Source organism: Canis lupus, chromosome 15 (assembly GCF_011100685.1).
Source record: "Canis lupus familiaris isolate Mischka breed German Shepherd chromosome 15, alternate assembly UU_Cfam_GSD_1.0, whole genome shotgun sequence".
Lineage (NCBI taxonomy): Eukaryota > Metazoa > Chordata > Mammalia > Carnivora > Canidae > Canis > Canis lupus.
Window position 1 is genome coordinate 17,474,780 of NC_049236.1, and position 16,352 is coordinate 17,491,131.

At 38.9% G+C, this 16,352-nt stretch overlaps 1 protein-coding gene and 1 pseudogene across 1 annotated transcript; one reads left to right on the forward strand and one right to left on the reverse strand.

The window, feature by feature from the left end:
• Positions 1-1,780: 1,780 nt before the first annotated feature.
• On the reverse strand, positions 1,781-2,728 carry OR4Q3 (olfactory receptor family 4 subfamily Q member 3). Its single transcript, NM_001388825.1, is given in 1 exon segment — positions 1,781-2,728. A coding segment is annotated over 1 exon segment (948 nt).
• Positions 15,459-16,352, forward strand: OR11H24P (olfactory receptor family 11 subfamily H member 24, pseudogene; annotated as a pseudogene).

The window sequence follows — 16,352 nt, forward strand, 5'->3', positions numbered from 1 at the left end:
CCACGAATGTACAGAGTGGGAGCTTCCGGTCCCTGCAGGTGCCTGCTGACCCCACTGCCCTCCAGCCCCGACGCCCCCGCCTCCGGCCTGGTCCTCGGGACGCTGCTGTCGGGGAGGGCCTCGTGCAGATGCCACGGAACGAGGGGGGCGCGGCCTTGCCAGGGATGCTACTCCCCTCGCTCACCCTAGTAGGAGCCAGTCAAGCTCTTACGGGACCAGCTTTCGGGATTTTAAGAGTAAATCCTAATATTAGGTGGAGTTTCAGATACTTTTGTCCTGAGTTATTTTTCAGCTGACTACTTTAAAAGGCCTCTCCATTACAACTGATTAGAAAATAAGTGAACGTATATAAAAATGCCACTAAAATCCCATCATTATATAATTACTTACTGAACAGAATTAACACCTGCCCATAGACATAAGAAGTTGCAGAAATCCTTCTGTCAGAAATAGATAACCTTAAATACTAACATTGTGTGCATGCTTTTAGTGATCTCCTAGCTCTGGAGCTCCTCGATAGATAAAGTAGAAAATATGCAATTAGGTCATCTAATTGGGGTAAAGACTTTCTGGAAAGAAAAATATTAGCTTAATTACAAAAAAATTCCTAGCTTTCTGGCTTGATCATATTTTTTTCTGAGTGTTCTTATGAAAATCACTTCAGGAATCAGTTCGGAGTACCTGGGTGGCACAGTGGGTTGAGCAACAGATGCTTGATTTGGATTTGGGTCATGATCTTGGGTCATTGGGTTGATTCCAGTGTCGAGCTTCATGGTAGCTAGGGGAGTCTGCCTGTGATGTTCTTTCTGGCTCTCCCTCTGCCCCTCTCTTTGCTTGTTCTCTCTTTCTCTCTCTCTCTCCCTCTCCCAAAAATAAATTTGTCTTAAAAAAAAAAACGAAATCTGAATTCATTTGTAAAAGTGAAGCTGAATAATATTACCCACTTCTTAAAGTACCGTAGAGACTTAGAGTACTCTGAGTACTTTAAACCATAGTTCATTTCTTTATCTTTTTTCTCTTATTGGTCAGACCTCTAAAATATTATGATCAGGTGAAGAGCCAGCTTATACACTTGATCCCGCTGTAACTCCCCTTCAAGCAACTCCAGGGCAAAGAGCTATCTCTTCTAGAGACGCCCCCAGAGCAGGACACTGAGGGTTTCCATCACCCAAAACTCCCAGGCTCCCTTGCCTTCACATGTAAACTTCTCTAAGAGCACTGTTCGCTTAAATGAATTGAATTCAAGTGCATTTCTAAAATTTGGCACAATATATAAAACAGTGTCTAGGTGAACATTCATCTATAGGAAGCTTAGTGCTGTTTTCAGGCTTTCTTAGAGACAGGACAAAAGGGATTCACACTGCTTCAGAGGGGACTCTGATGAACATCAGAAGGAACCTCCTGATACTAGTTGTGACACCAGAGGAGCAGACAAAAAGGAGATTGAATACCTTCTTTCATTTGAAGAGAATTTAAAAGTGAAATGACATAAGTAAATGAAGACTAGTGATAGACAAAGGGTAGAAGAGTTGATCCTTCAAGGTGTCCTCTTGAACCCGGTACTCAGTTCCTGGGACAATAAACATTCCTGACCTCCCTGCTTAATATTGAACACCCAACAGAGCCACTATGCCTCAGTAGCAATCAACAGCACACATTATAATTTTTATGCTGGCTTTTATGCCAGAGTCATCAAATTGGTTTTCATGCTCATAGCCATGTACAGGATGAGCGAAGAATGTCCCAAGAAGGTCATGCTTTCTAAATCACTTCTTCCTGTTCATCCTTTACTATGGAAGAAGGATGCTGCATACTTTTTTCTTAGCTTTTTCATGGCTGTCTTCATGTCAGCATTTCTGAGTGTGTAGATAAGAGGGTTCAACATAGGTGTGATCACTGTGTAAAAGACAGAGAAAACCTTATCCACAGAGAAGCTGCAGAAAGGTCTCAGGTAGATGAATACACATGGCACAAAGATCAGGCTGACCACTGTTAGGTGAGAGGCACAGGTAGAGAGTGCCTTGCTCCGGCCCTGGCGGAAGCGAGTTCTCAGAGTGGTCAGGATGATGGCGTAAGAGAACAGCAAGACCAAGAAACAGATGAGAGAGAGCAGACCACTGTTTGAGACCATGAGCACCTCTACTACATATGTATCCATGCACGCGAGCTTGATGACCTGAGGGACGTCACAGTAGAAGTTGTCCAGTTCATTGGGGCCACAGAAGGGCAGCTGGATCACCAGCATGACCTGTGTGATAGAGTGGATGAAACCCCCACACCAACAGGCAAAAACCAACTGAAAGCATAACTGGCGGTTCATGACTGTCAGGTAGTGCAAGGGATTACATATGGCCACATACCTATCATAGGCCATGACCGTCAACAGAAACATCTCACTGGCTCCCAGAAAGTGCAGGAAGTAGATCTGGGCCAAACATCCTGAGAAAGAGATGATCTTGCCTCGTTGTAGAAAATCTCTTAACATCTTGGGCACGGTAACACAGCCCAGGCATAGGTCAATGAAAGACAGATGACCCAAAAAATAGTACATGGGAGATTGGAGCAGGTGAGCATCAGCTCGTACTGTTACCATTATCAACAGGTTTCCCAGAACAACAGTCATGTAAAACAAGGAAAATGTTAGGAAGAGAAACAGCTGTAGCTCCCAGGAGGATGATAGGCCCAGAAGAACAAATTCTGTCACCTTAGAATCATTGCTTTTTTTCATCAAGTCAAGAAGTGACCTAAAGAAATAAAGGATCAAATTGAAAGAAGGATTCAATTCAGATAAAAAGCTCTCACTCTCTCTCCCTCTCCCCCTCATATATATATGATTTTAAGTGTATATGTTTATAGAATCATATTCCAAGATAAAAAAACTTAAGCAAATTCTGTGAGGTAGGAAATATACATTCCCGTATAAATAGAATGAGGAACATTTTGCATACCTTCCAACTCTTCCTTTCTATAATGCTTTTAAGTTGAATTTACAACAAACTAACCAGGAAGGAGACAGGGAACTGGGCATGAGGCGATGAGAAGATGAAAATCATTCCATTTTTTAAGAGACAAAATTAAAACCTCTAGGGGCAGGAAGACTTCTGGAATGAACTATCTAGATCTAATGCCCAACTCTGTCACTCTCCAATGCAGTGACTTCAGGCAAGGTATCAAACTTGAATTTTAATCTTTGTTTATTCAATTAATATGAAGATAATGATACCTTCCAAGATTGTTTTGAGAATAAAATATAAACTCTTTAAGAACAAAATACACTTTCATAAAAAAATGACTTAAGTCCCTGAAAGTAATGAGATATTTCTTTTATTTGTTTGTTTTAAAGATTTATTATTTATTTATTTATTTATTTATTTAATTTATTTGAAAGAGAGAGCAAGAGGGGTGGGTGGGCAAGGGAGAAAGAGCATATCAAGCAGATTCCATACTGAGCACAGAGCCCAACACAGGGCTTGATCTCAGGACCCTAAGATCTTGACCTGGGCCCATATCAAGAGTTGGATCCTTAACTAACTTGAGCCACCCAGGCACCTGAAGGCAGTATTTCTGATTCATCTTTGTACTCATGCCACAGTGATTACTATGTGATTATTTATGATGCTGAAAGGAGAATGCTTTATACTATAAATTGCTATACTGTACCACAGTTAGCAGGTATTCTGAATGTACATGTTAGGAAGCAAATCACTTAGGAATGAAAGGAACCTCATGTCCTTGTCTTTATTTATTATCCCAGGTTACAGAGGTTAGGGAGTTTGTAGAGACTAGGTAAGAGAAAATAAAATCTTTATCTTTAAAGGAATCGTCAGACTCAAGAGGAGTAGGACAGTAGCTGGAATACACTAATCACCAAAAGAAAAGACCAAGGGCCATGATCCATATCACTGAGCAGGTACAAAAGAGGTTTACCATGACCCATTTCATAGAAGAGGATGATAAAGGAAATTAGAATTCTTTTTTTTTTTTTTGAAATTAGAATTCTTCTGCTTTTGGAATTTTCAACAACCATAGGTTCATTTAAAAGAAATAAAGTTTACACTACAATATTGTTTTATCCATTTTCTCCTGCTCTACATTTACATTCATTCCCAATATTGGGTGGGAGTATCCCAGATTACAAATTTTTTAAAAAGCAGTGAAAAATTAGTAGATGTTTCTCTGTCTAGATTAGTATATTTTTAATCTAGAACTAGCTCTTGGTAAAATATTAAGTCAGGCAAAATTTGTATTTTTCTGTCCTCAGTCCTAGTTACCTAGTCTATGTTGCACTTGGTTCTCTCAAATCAGTCAGGGAAAGTTATCGGATAGTTATTCAGATATTCCAAAAAGAAAAATTCCTAATACCAAGAAATTTCAGTACATATAGTATTTCAAGATAAGCAAGTGAGAGAGAGATTTGGGGCCCAAGGAAATTTTGGATGTCTTGGTCACACCACATATGTGACCATTCTCTTCACCTGCCTGGAGTCAGGTGCCCAGGTGCATCTAATGCTACAATCTGATTAATAATGGAAGGAACCACCTACCTCCCTCTCTAGCATCATTTGGAAAACAAAGCAAAAAATACAGGAAACCAATTGCTGTCATATGTCCAGCCCTACTTGAGCTCTGATACAATGGAGATTTTCCAATCTTCTTTGGATATACCAAGGATTGTGAATTTCCATATAGAAGTTGCATTCTGATGTTCTTTCCCATGATCCAAGATGTTGAATTCGACAGGTCAAATTCTCATTAAAATTCTTCATCGAGGGGTCCCTGGGTGGCTCAGCGTTTGAGGGTCTGCCTTTGGCTCAGGGTATGATCCCAGGGTCCCAGGATCGATTCCCACATTGGGATCTTTGTATGGATCCTGTTTCTCCCTCTGCCTGTGTCTCTGCCTCTCTCTCTCTCTCTCTCTCTCTCTCTCTGTCTGCCATGAATAAATAAACAAAATCTTTAAAAAAAAATGTCCTGCATCTAACTTCAAGCCTCATCTTTGGAAAACTAGGAAGAGCCTGAGAAAGACCAAGCTTTTTTGTTTGTTTTTTTTGTGTTTGTTTGTTTTTTAATTAAAAAGAGGCTTCTGAAAACAAGGGGAGAGAAAACAAGTGGAAAAGTAGAATCTAAAGCATTCCTGTAATTTATGACTGAGAAACAATGTGATTATTTCCTACTGTGAAAACATAATAGGAGAAGGGTGATATCAAAATCCTTACATTTCATGAGACAAACATAGAAAACCATATATTTGAGTTGTAATAAATTCCAGTTATTCTTAAATTTTTTTATTGACTCGGGGAATATTCTGCCTTCAGATAATGTGAAAACATAACGCCAACTATTATGGAAAGCTCACTCTCAGTGTTGATAAACTGCCACACTTGGCAAAAATACATCCAGCTTCTACATTTCTGAAGACTCTGATCACAGTAAGAAATGTGACCACAACAATGACAGAAAAAAGATTGCTACTTGAAGCTTAAATGCCATGTGAATTTGTTTTGAGGGTATCTGATGTAATTCTAATTTTTCTTGAAACTCCAAGAAATGGACACCATTCGTTGAAGGTGATACTCATGAAGGTATTTCTTACTGAGAAGGGCATCATCTTTCTACTTTAATCTTTGTTTGAAACACTGCACCTTAAATTTCTTTTGGGAGAAGTGAAGAACTTATCAAGAAGTAACTGAAATAAAGAAATGGAAGATAGTATCTAGGAGGTCCTGAGACAATACTGCCATGAATCCAGTGCTTTCTGCTATATTACGTTGATCCTATCTTATCCATACCTTGTAATTCCCTTCCTATACCACTGGCCCCAGTTCCCTGATGCTATGAGAGTGTCATTGCTCTGTGAGTGTTTCCAAATGTATAAACCTGGAACAACAAAACTCAAACGATTTCTTAAATTTAAAGATTACGACTGTCAGAGAAGTATAAAAATGGCTTCAAAGACAGAAAGACCAGCAAGGGAGGGAAGTGGAGCTTTGAATAAAGACATCTGAGAAACTTACATGACTGCATGTCAGGAGCTATGTGAGTTCGAGGAAATACTATGTTACCCTACTGTTCATCCCACAGATTCCGTCAGAGTTTCAGTCCAACAAAATTAGAAGTTCTCAGATGACCATCATAGTTGCCCAAGTCTGTACCCTAACTGCTTCCTTATAAGTCAAGCCCTAGTTGAGAGCTGGCTGTACAAGGGGAAAGATCACTTGTCCCCAGGGCTCCGGATGTGTCTGAGGCTTTATGGTCCTCATACTACTGCTCAGCCTAATGAGCCTTGGGATTTCCCTAGACTGCTGTTGTCTGAATCTCAGGTCTTGCCGAAAAGCTGAACTCAGACCTGCAGGCTCTGGAACAGTCAGACCTATTGCATAACACAGCTCACCCCTTTTACTTACTTTGGATTGATTAATTTGGCACTTGATATGCTGACACTTTTCCATGTGTCAGTCTGTACCTGAGAAAAAGGATTGCCACTGCTTTCTGTCTCACCATGACCCTGAAGTAGGCAAGGCTGAACGATTACATACCAGTTACCACTGGAAACTATAGAAGCAGAAACTCTCCCTTCAAGGCGTTACAGAGCCATCATACGACACCTGAGTCTCTTGATGATGCCTCAAGCATCTTATCTAATCGGTGTCTATGTATGGATCTTATACAGAAAACACAGCTGCTGTCATTAGTAATTGAATATTTTTATAAATTGTTGCTGTCAAAGTATAATTTTTTGAATGTTATAAACAAATTTCTCAAATAGATGAAAATGTCATAAATTGTATTTAACTCTTTAATTATTTAAATTTAATTTATAATGTTATAAATATTATTTATTATAATATAAAAATTATATTTAACTCCCTAGTAATTTTCCAGGGGTGCCTGGGTGGCTCAGTCAGTTAAGCATTTGCCTTCTCTTCAGATCATTATCCCAGGGTCCTGGGGACAAGTCCTGGGATGGAGCCCCACATTGGGCTCTCTGCTCAGTGGAGAGTCTGCTTCTCCCTCTTCCCCCTTCCCCTCCCCCTGCTCACATGCTCTCTCTCTCTGTCTCTCAAATAAATAAATAAAATCTTTTAAAAACATAAAAGAATTCTTTTTTTAAATGTGGTTTCATATAGAATATAAAAAAAAACATTGAAATAAACTTTCTAAGTGATATGTGAACTGGTTAATGTCCTAAAGGGCAGTACAGCATTAACCTTTGGGATTACCTTTTCTACCATGGTTAAAAAAATAATAATAACACAATTTAGCCGTTTTTTATTACAGCTATCTTCCCATCATTCAAAACTGTGAGAAATAAATATGTTTATATGCCACCCAATCTATGATACTTTTGTTATATCAGCCCAAAAAGAATAAGTCAGTAACTAAAGTCTATTTCCTCACCAGCCTAGAGAAAAATAAGAGTCGATACTTGACAATATCTTTGCAATCAAGCAGCTCAACAGATCAGCAATACATATATATTTTATAAATGCCTATAGTCACACACATTCCTTTTTATATTTCTTAAAGGGTGAAAATAAAGATGCCTTAACATAGTCTAAAGGTAGCCAAATGCCCTATCAAACTGTTAGCTGGCAACTATTTGACGATATATAAAAAGAGGAAGCAAATTAAAATTGTGCTTCATAATCAATGTTGTTGATTGTTGTTGATGTCCTATTTTATTAAGTGTTGTCTAGGTATCCAAAGATTTTTCATTAATTATCGCTTTAGTGTCAGTCCAAAGTCTTAAAGTTAACAAAGAATATTACAAATTATGTATTAGATAACATTCCAGAGAAACACAATTACTATTGATAACAAAAACATTTATTAGAAATAAAATTCAATTTGGTTGAACACATAATTTTACATTTTTAAGAATGCTAGACATGTAAAAGTAATGCTAGCTCATCTGATCAGGGAAATGAGTAGATGAAGTATATTCAATTCAGATTAAGCAGTTTCTCTATGTGAAAACAAAGTGACCTCACAAAAAACAAAATGCACATCTGTGTTATATCCTAATCTGTTATAAAATGATGAAGACAAACACAGCTCTTTTGAAACCAAACTAGCCAAACCAATCTGATTTGTTCAAAGAATCATTCTGAATACCTGAACTTGGATTCTTGCATACAAATGATCCTAAGCTAGCAGTTTCTGTTAGAAGTTGCTCATTTCTTTCCTCTTCAAAGGCTATCAGATTTAAATTACTAGAAATTCCATTTCTTTCTTCCCCAGAGATTCTTTCTCTTGTTTAAAATTTATGAAAGCACTTATTATTCTTTTTAACCTACTAGAATTACAGCTCCATTAAATTGAAGAAACTTGAAAAGCTGATATATGGACTTCTTCTGGGAATAAGAAAATATTTAGTACTCATACAAGGAGGACAAAATATTTTATCATTTACAGATACACGGAGAACTTTTAGCTATAGTTAACAAATCCAGCCATAGGTGAAAAGCAAATATGGACACACTTAACATGTAAAAACTCCTAAAAAAAAAAAAAGAATATGTATTTTCATTCAACAAGTATTCTGAGTTGCAAATATATGCTAAGCATTGTGCTAATAACTGAAGTGATTATGATTCTTTTTTTTTCCTTTGGCTTCTTCGCTTGAACATTTTGTTTTCCTTTTTTTTAATAATAAATTTATTTTTTATTGGTGTTCAATTTGCCAACATACAGAATAGCACCCAGTGCTCATCCCGTCAAGTGCCCCCCTCAGTGCTCGTCACCCATTCACCTTCACCCCCCACCCTCCTCCCCTTCCACCACCCCTAGGTCGTTTCCCAGAGTTAGGAGTCTTCCATGTTCTGTCTCCCTTTCTGATATTTCCTACCCATTTCTTCTCCCTTCCCTTCTATTCCCTTTCACTATTACTTATATTCCCCAAACGAATGAGACCATATAATGTTTGTCCTTCTCCGATTGACTTATTTCACTCAGCATAATACCCTCCAGTTCCAGCCACGTTGGAGCAAATGGAGTGATTATGATTCTAAACAGGCTAGAAGAGACTATCCTTCACAGAGTAAGCATTCTAATATGGAAGACAAGGTACAAAATAATTGTAGATTTTGATAACTACCATAAACAAATAAAGCAATGTGATAAAGAGCAAGTAAGAGGTGCCAGATTTAGATAGCACGGTGACTGTAATACAGTGAACAAGGGAGGAGTATGAGAGGAGTTTGAACAGGTAGCCAAAAGTCAGAATCTACAGAGTCCTGTAGGTCATGGGAAGGAGTTTTGGCTTTATTCTAAAAAGAGTGGAAAAAATTTGAAAGAATTTCTTTAAAGTAACTGAAATTATTTCATAAATGTTTTTAGAATATCACTCTAGAAGGATCAGATAGGGGAAAATGGGAGACCAGGTAAATGGCTGCCTTCCAGAGAAGAACCAATAATAGTTACACTAGGATATATTGGCAATGGAAATAGGCCATAAATGGATAGATTCAGTGTTTTTAAGAGATAAGACATTTTAAAACATGGATTAATGTGAAAGCAGTAAAAGCAAAGAGAAATGGACAAATTAAGTTTTTTTAGAAGTAGAAATGACCGGAATTGCCTTAATTACTAGTAACGGAAAACTAAATTGTTTAGACTTACTTCCCACAGGATAAAGAAATTTGATAAAATGTATCGAAATATAAGAAGATAGAAAAGAACAACAGCAGTGGTTTTTGGTGATTCAGAACCCAGAGAGATAAACACTAAAACACCAAACCTTCTTCTCCTCTGAGAGTGTTCCCAATTGTGGCGAATTTTGGGATGCATTTCAGAGGTTTTGCAGAAAGAAGCTAAGACCCAGAATCTTCCCTAGATGGGGAGCCTTATAGGAAATACTCTTCATCTTAAGATGGGACACAAAGAGTTACATCTTTAGGATAAGTGGAAAACAGAACTCCTGGGTATTGACTCCCAAAAAAACAAAGACACCAATCAAAAAGATAATGCACTCTAGTTTATTGGAGCATTATTTGCAATAGCCAAGAAATGGAAGCAACCTAAGTGTCCACTGGACTAATGGATAAGGAAGATGTGGTATGTATTCATGTATATATAATGTGTGTGTATGTGTATAATGGAATATTAATCATAAAAAGAACAAGATATTGCCATTTGCAACAACATAGATGGACCTAGAGAGCATTATGCTAAGAAAAATAAGTCAGACTGAGAAAGACACATACCATATGATTTCATTCATATGTGGAATCTCCAAGGCAAAACAAATGAATAAACAAAAAGAATCAGATATATAAATACAGAGAACAAAGTGATGGCTGAGACATAGGAGGGAAATAGGGAGATGGGCAAAATGCGTGAAGGGGAGGAGGAGACACAGGCTTCCAGTTGTGGAATGAATAAGTCAGGGGAATAGAAGGCGCAGCATAGGAAATATCTTCAATGCTCTGTGACAGCGCTGTATGGTGACAGATGGTAGCTACTCTGGTGGTGATCACAGCCTAACATGGAGACTTGTCAAACCACTCTGCATTACGCCTGAAAATAATGTCACATTGCGTGTCAACTACACCCAAATAAAGACAATGGATAAAGAAGATGTGGTTTATGTATACAATGGAATATTACTCAGCTATTAGAAATGACAAATACCCACCATTTGCTTCAACGTGGATGGAACTGGAGGGTATTATGCTGAGTGAAGTAAGTCAGTCGGAGAAGGACAAACATTATATGTTCTCATTCATTTGGGGAATATAAATAATAGTGAAAGGGAATATAAGGGAAGGGAGAAGAAATGTGTGGGAAATATCAGAAAGGGAGACAGAACGTAAAGACTGCTAACTCTGGGAAACGAACTAGGGGTGGTAGAAGGGGAGGAGGGCGGGGGGTGGGAGTGAATGGGTGACGGGCACTGGGTGTTATTCTGTATGTTAGTAAATTGAACACCAATAAAAAATAAATTAAAAAAAAATAATAAAAATAAAAAATAAAAAATAAAAAATAAAAATAAAAATGAAACAGAACTAAGTGTGCTTCCGAACCCAATTTAAAAGACTTTTAAAGGAAGTGAGGAAGTGAGTAAGGTTGCCTTGATAATGCGTATGATGGGCCAGGGAGGAGAGAAAGATCTTTAAGAAGCTTGGACCCCAGAGAGGCCCTGACAAGGGTAGGAGCCTAGTGTGTGTGTGTATAGAGATGAAAACCCAGACCTTGCCTTTGCTTAACAATAGCCCCAACAACAGGTCCTCGGGTGCCTGGCAGACACAAACCCAAAGTCTCCGGGAAGTAAGGTGTTTTCCTCCTAGGCCTTAGAGAATCCCCACATATAACTTTTCAAGGGCAGTGAGCGGACAGAGACAAAATTAACTGTAGGACTTTTCTATTGGCAACGTAACATAACAAATTCCCACAAATTGGTAGCTTAAACAAATTTATCATGTTCTGAAGGTCAGCGTTTTGACAAGACGTCTCTGGGCTAAAAATCAAGGTGTAGGCAGGGATACATTCCCTCCTGTAGGCTCTAGGCGACGATCTCTGTCCTTCCTTCCTTAGGTTGTAAAGGGTTCCCACTTTTCCTGGCCTGCAGCTCCCTTCTTCCACCTTCCAAGGCCGCAAGGCCGAGTGAAGTCCTTCTCATACCACCACCTGTCAATTCCCGCAGGCAGGGGCCTACCTGGAGAACTGAGGACACCCCCTACTCCTTAATCCTAATCCCATCTGCAAAATCCTTCTCGCCACATGACGCAGCAGGTTGACAGGGCTGAATATGCTGTTCTGAGGGTTTCGGCCATGAACAGCTTTGGAGACCCTCATGTTGCCTACCTCAATATATAATGAAACGAGGTGCTGTGCTCGAAAGCAAATGCCTCACTCAGACAGAAGAAACAGACCACTCAGGGGTCACACGCAGGGCTTAGCACACCTATCTATAGAAGAATCCCCAGAGATAGATTTTTTAAGTAATTATGCCTAAAGAAGGAAAACACAAAATTTGCCTGTTATCACAGTTAAGAAGGGCATATTTTCCATCTTCTCCACATTACTTCTATTTATCATGAGATAAATATCCTTCACAGGTATTGTTCCTGCTGCTACAATCCTAGAAGGCAGTTTCCCTCCTGTTCCCACAACATTCAAGATGTAATTCCTTGCCATCTGGTTTTCACCATAACTGCTCAGAAATCCACTTTCTGTCTAATGTTGCTTCTGGAAAGGTGATCTATTTTTCTCTTGTTCCTTTTCAGCTATTATTGATTTTTGAAGATTTATTCTTTTATTTTAGACAGAGAAAGAACATACACATACACACATACCTGTGAGCGGGGGTAGGGGGGAGGGAGACGCTGAGAGAATCTCAAGCAGACCCCCTGCTGACCATGGAGCCTGCCATGGGGCTCCCCCCCAGGACCCAGATCATGACCTGAGCTGAAGCCAGGAGTCCAACACTTAAACTGAGCCACACAGGAGCCCCTGAGCCCCTATTTTTGTCCTTAGTTTCCATTGTTTATAATTTGCATGATGCAAAATTTTAATTTTATACTGTTAGAATGTGTTGGGCTTCCTCTTTGAGGTTACATATTTTTGTGTTTGACTAAATCCATAGGTATTATCTCTTTAAATATCACCGGACTCTTCCTTTCTTCACAATTGCCAATTAAACTATTAGACTTCCACATTTAACTTTTCTTCCATTTTTCTTTTTTTGTCTATTCAAATGCATTAATATACAAAGTCTTCTGATGTAGTTGCTAGTTAACTTATTTTCCTGTGTACTCTCCCATCTACTATTGAACCAGTCCATTGAATTTATAATTTTCATTATTACAGGTATTTATGGGTAGTTATATTTTCTCCAAAAAATCATTCCATATCCATTAAGCAGTGTGTTGCCACATCTATGTGGTACTGGTGGATGAGGTGTTACACTATAGAGAAGTTTAAATCAGTTGCTGTGATGGAAGATGCTCTCAGTACCTTCACCAGGAAAAGTTAGTAAGAAAACTGATGTCTAGTCTTTTAAAAAATAAGTTAAGATTCTTACCTCTCTCTGCTTTGTTAGGGTTCGGAGGGATGGATGTTAAAAAAAAAATGCTGACCCTAACTGTTATGGAGAAGAAATCCCTGCTGGCTGCTAACTCCAGTGGTGAAGAACAGTAGCTTCCCCCAAACGGCAAAAGAGGGAATGTGTCAGCAAAAAATGAGTCTAAATACCACAGAAAACAAATCTATATGCCAAATATTACTGTCCACTAAGGCTTATTAAACTTCTAGTGAATTTCCAATTTGTGAAATAGAAGGGACGAGGTCTTTGCAAACTTGATCCTAATAAAAGCGTTCTCATCACAATAGAAAGTTCCCTGCCATGTTGTACACAAAATTTGGAATCTTTCTTCAAATTACAATGGGAACATATTTCCATTTGGGATAGTACAAAAGCCAATAGGTGGCAACCTGCGATGTGCCTACCACAGATGGCATTAAGATAGAAAGAACTGATTCTAGACAAAATTATTATTAGTGAAATGCATCTTGGCTCCTGTTCACTCTACCTTTTGTACCTCAATTCCCAATCGCCATATACGTATTGTGGTTCTGCTCTCTAAAACTGACCGTTGATGCACAGAGATCCCCACATTACGTGATAATGACCTATAAATGCTTTATATTTCAAATATTTTTTTTGCTAAAATGCAAAATAAGAATGGGCATTTTGTTACTGTCTTACTATGCCTGCCTCCAGAAATTCCCTAAAAAGTCATTCACATTGTGAGACCTTAAACAAATATGCAGGAAACATATAAGAGGATATATTTTTGTAATGGATTATATGGGCTCCTTACACTCACCAAAAAAGAATACCTCTCTAAGAAAAATACATGCACACACTAAAGTTTAGAAGAACGCTGGAAATATTGGTAAGAATCTTAGGAGAACTCATCATGCTTGAACAGTTCAAAGCTAATACAGTTAGGGGTTCCTGGGGGGCTCAGCCGACTGAGCCTCTGCCTTTGACTCAGGTCATGATTGTAGGCCCCTGACAGGATCCTAGCTCAGTGAGGAGCCTGCTTCTCCCTCTCCCTGTGCTCTCTCTCTCTCTCAATATCTATGCTCTCCCTGCCTATGCTCTCTCTCTCAAATATCTTTAAAAAAAAATTTAAGCTAATTAAATTAGACCACAGATTGTGAAGAAAACCAAAAATATGCCAAAATGGATTTACTTCATGCATTAAGAACAAAGATGTTATAGTCTTTAAATTGTCTAGTTTTAATTTCTCACAGCCAGAAATTTTTTTCTACATCTCTCTGGGGACTGTATATGTGGCTGTCTTCTTTCCCGAGAGGAACTTTGGTTTACCGAATAAAGGACAATTCATAATTAGCTTTGAGTTCAGGAGACACAGCCACATAGTCGTTTCACACAACTACTTATTTGTCCTAGTTACTCCCCTGAAGGCACCAAAGCGCAGAAGGCCAAGGTAGATGCTGGCCTGAGAGACCAGCCTGCTCAAAGGACTACTGAAGTGAGGAGTGACTTTTTTTTAATACACGAGGGATCGATCTCTGGAAATACATACCAAAAAAACCTGAAGAACAGAGTTCTCTCCAGCACTTCATTTCTAGTTTAAACATTTTATACAGGTGTTATTTGAAACCTTTCTTCCAAATTAAAAATTGGAAAAAAAAAAAAAAACCTTCTAATATCCCGCATGCATCTTCTCTGGGCATCTCCCCTAACAAGATTCTGGTGGGCCCTGGGCAGTTAATTGTACAAAAGGGGTTTTGTTTTTCAGTGAAAGTCCTGGAATCAACACTTTTGAGACTGAGTCTGAGACTGAGAAGAAAGGACAAAGCTGACCCATTCCTCCCAGACAGAGCTCCCAGGTATGCAGAAATTACTTCATATCCTCATCCTTTTTTTTTCTCTCTAGAGAAATAATCCTAATTTTAATTTTATGTTGTTGTTCTTGATGAAAGATCTGGAGGACAAAATCCAAATAGTTTCAATTCCTGGAAAAATTGTGGTGTTACTGTTGTAGGTATAGATGAATCTGTTTTCTAAAACATTAAATTTTTCTAGCTTTTTCACAACTCCAAGTAAGTAACTGTATGCTTTTTTGAAAATAAGGGTCCAGTTATGACTATGACCCCATAGAATATAAGTTACCCAGCACCCCCCTTAAAGTAAGTAAAAATAAGGAAAAAGAGAAAGGAAAGAATTCAGAAGACATGGGCAAAAAGCGAAAGAGAGAAGGAAAGGAGGAAAAAAACAACAGATACCTCAGGTTGGGAGAAGAGCATGCCATTTGGTGGAAGGGCAACTGTTCTTTGCTTATTGGGCATAGAACTCAAAGGAGCACAGGTAAACTAAGTAGATAAAGGTCAGATCATAAGGACCTTGTCTGTTCTGCTTTGTTGTTAGGATTTGGTCTCATGGTGATGCCTCCATTGCAGCGCAGCTTACAGCCTCAATGAACATGTCTGGATCAGGATCTTCTTCTGAGTCAGTAAGGGAATTCATTCTTCTGGGTTTTCCCTGCAGCAAGGAGATTCAAGTTGTTGTTCTCAATCACCTATCCTGACTCTCATGGGAAATGGAGCTATTATTGGTGCTGTGTGTTGGGACCAGCATCTCCACACCCCCATGTAGATCCTGCTGGGGAATTTTGCATTCCTGGAGATCTGGTATGTCAATCTCACTGTTGCAAACACACTGATCAACTTCCTTTCAGACTTCCTTTCTTTTCCATGGGCTCCACTGAGTGCTTCTTTCTCTCAGCAATGGCCTTTGATTGCTACTCTGCCATCTGCCATCCTCTGTATTATGCCACAATTATGTCTGGACAACGTTGTTTCAACTTAGTGATCTCTTGTTGGGCCTGTGGCTTTCTCTGCTATCTGGTACCTGTTATCCTCATCTCCCAACTGCCTTTCTGTGGTCCTAATGCAATTGATCATTTTGTATGTGACTCAGGCCCATTGCTGACCCTTTCATGTGCTCCTGTCCCTATGTCCAAGCTCATCAGCTGTACCCTAAGCTCCCTCAACATCCTCCTTAGCTTCTTTTTCATCCTCATCTCCTGTGCCCTGGTTCTACTTGCTGTGCTTCGGTTGCCCTCAGCATCCATTAGGCATAAGGCTTTTTCAGTGTGTGGGTCCCATTTGTCAATGGTGTTGCTATTCTACAGGACCATTATGGTGATGCATGAGAGCCCTGGATCCCACCACTCTGCCCTGATGCCAAAGATCATGACCTTGTTCTATGCAATGATAACTCCATTCTTCAACCTTTTGATTTACAGTCTCAGGAATAAGGAGATGAAAATGCTCTCTGGAAAGTCCTGGAAAAGTTTAAAATTTCTTTAAAAGTC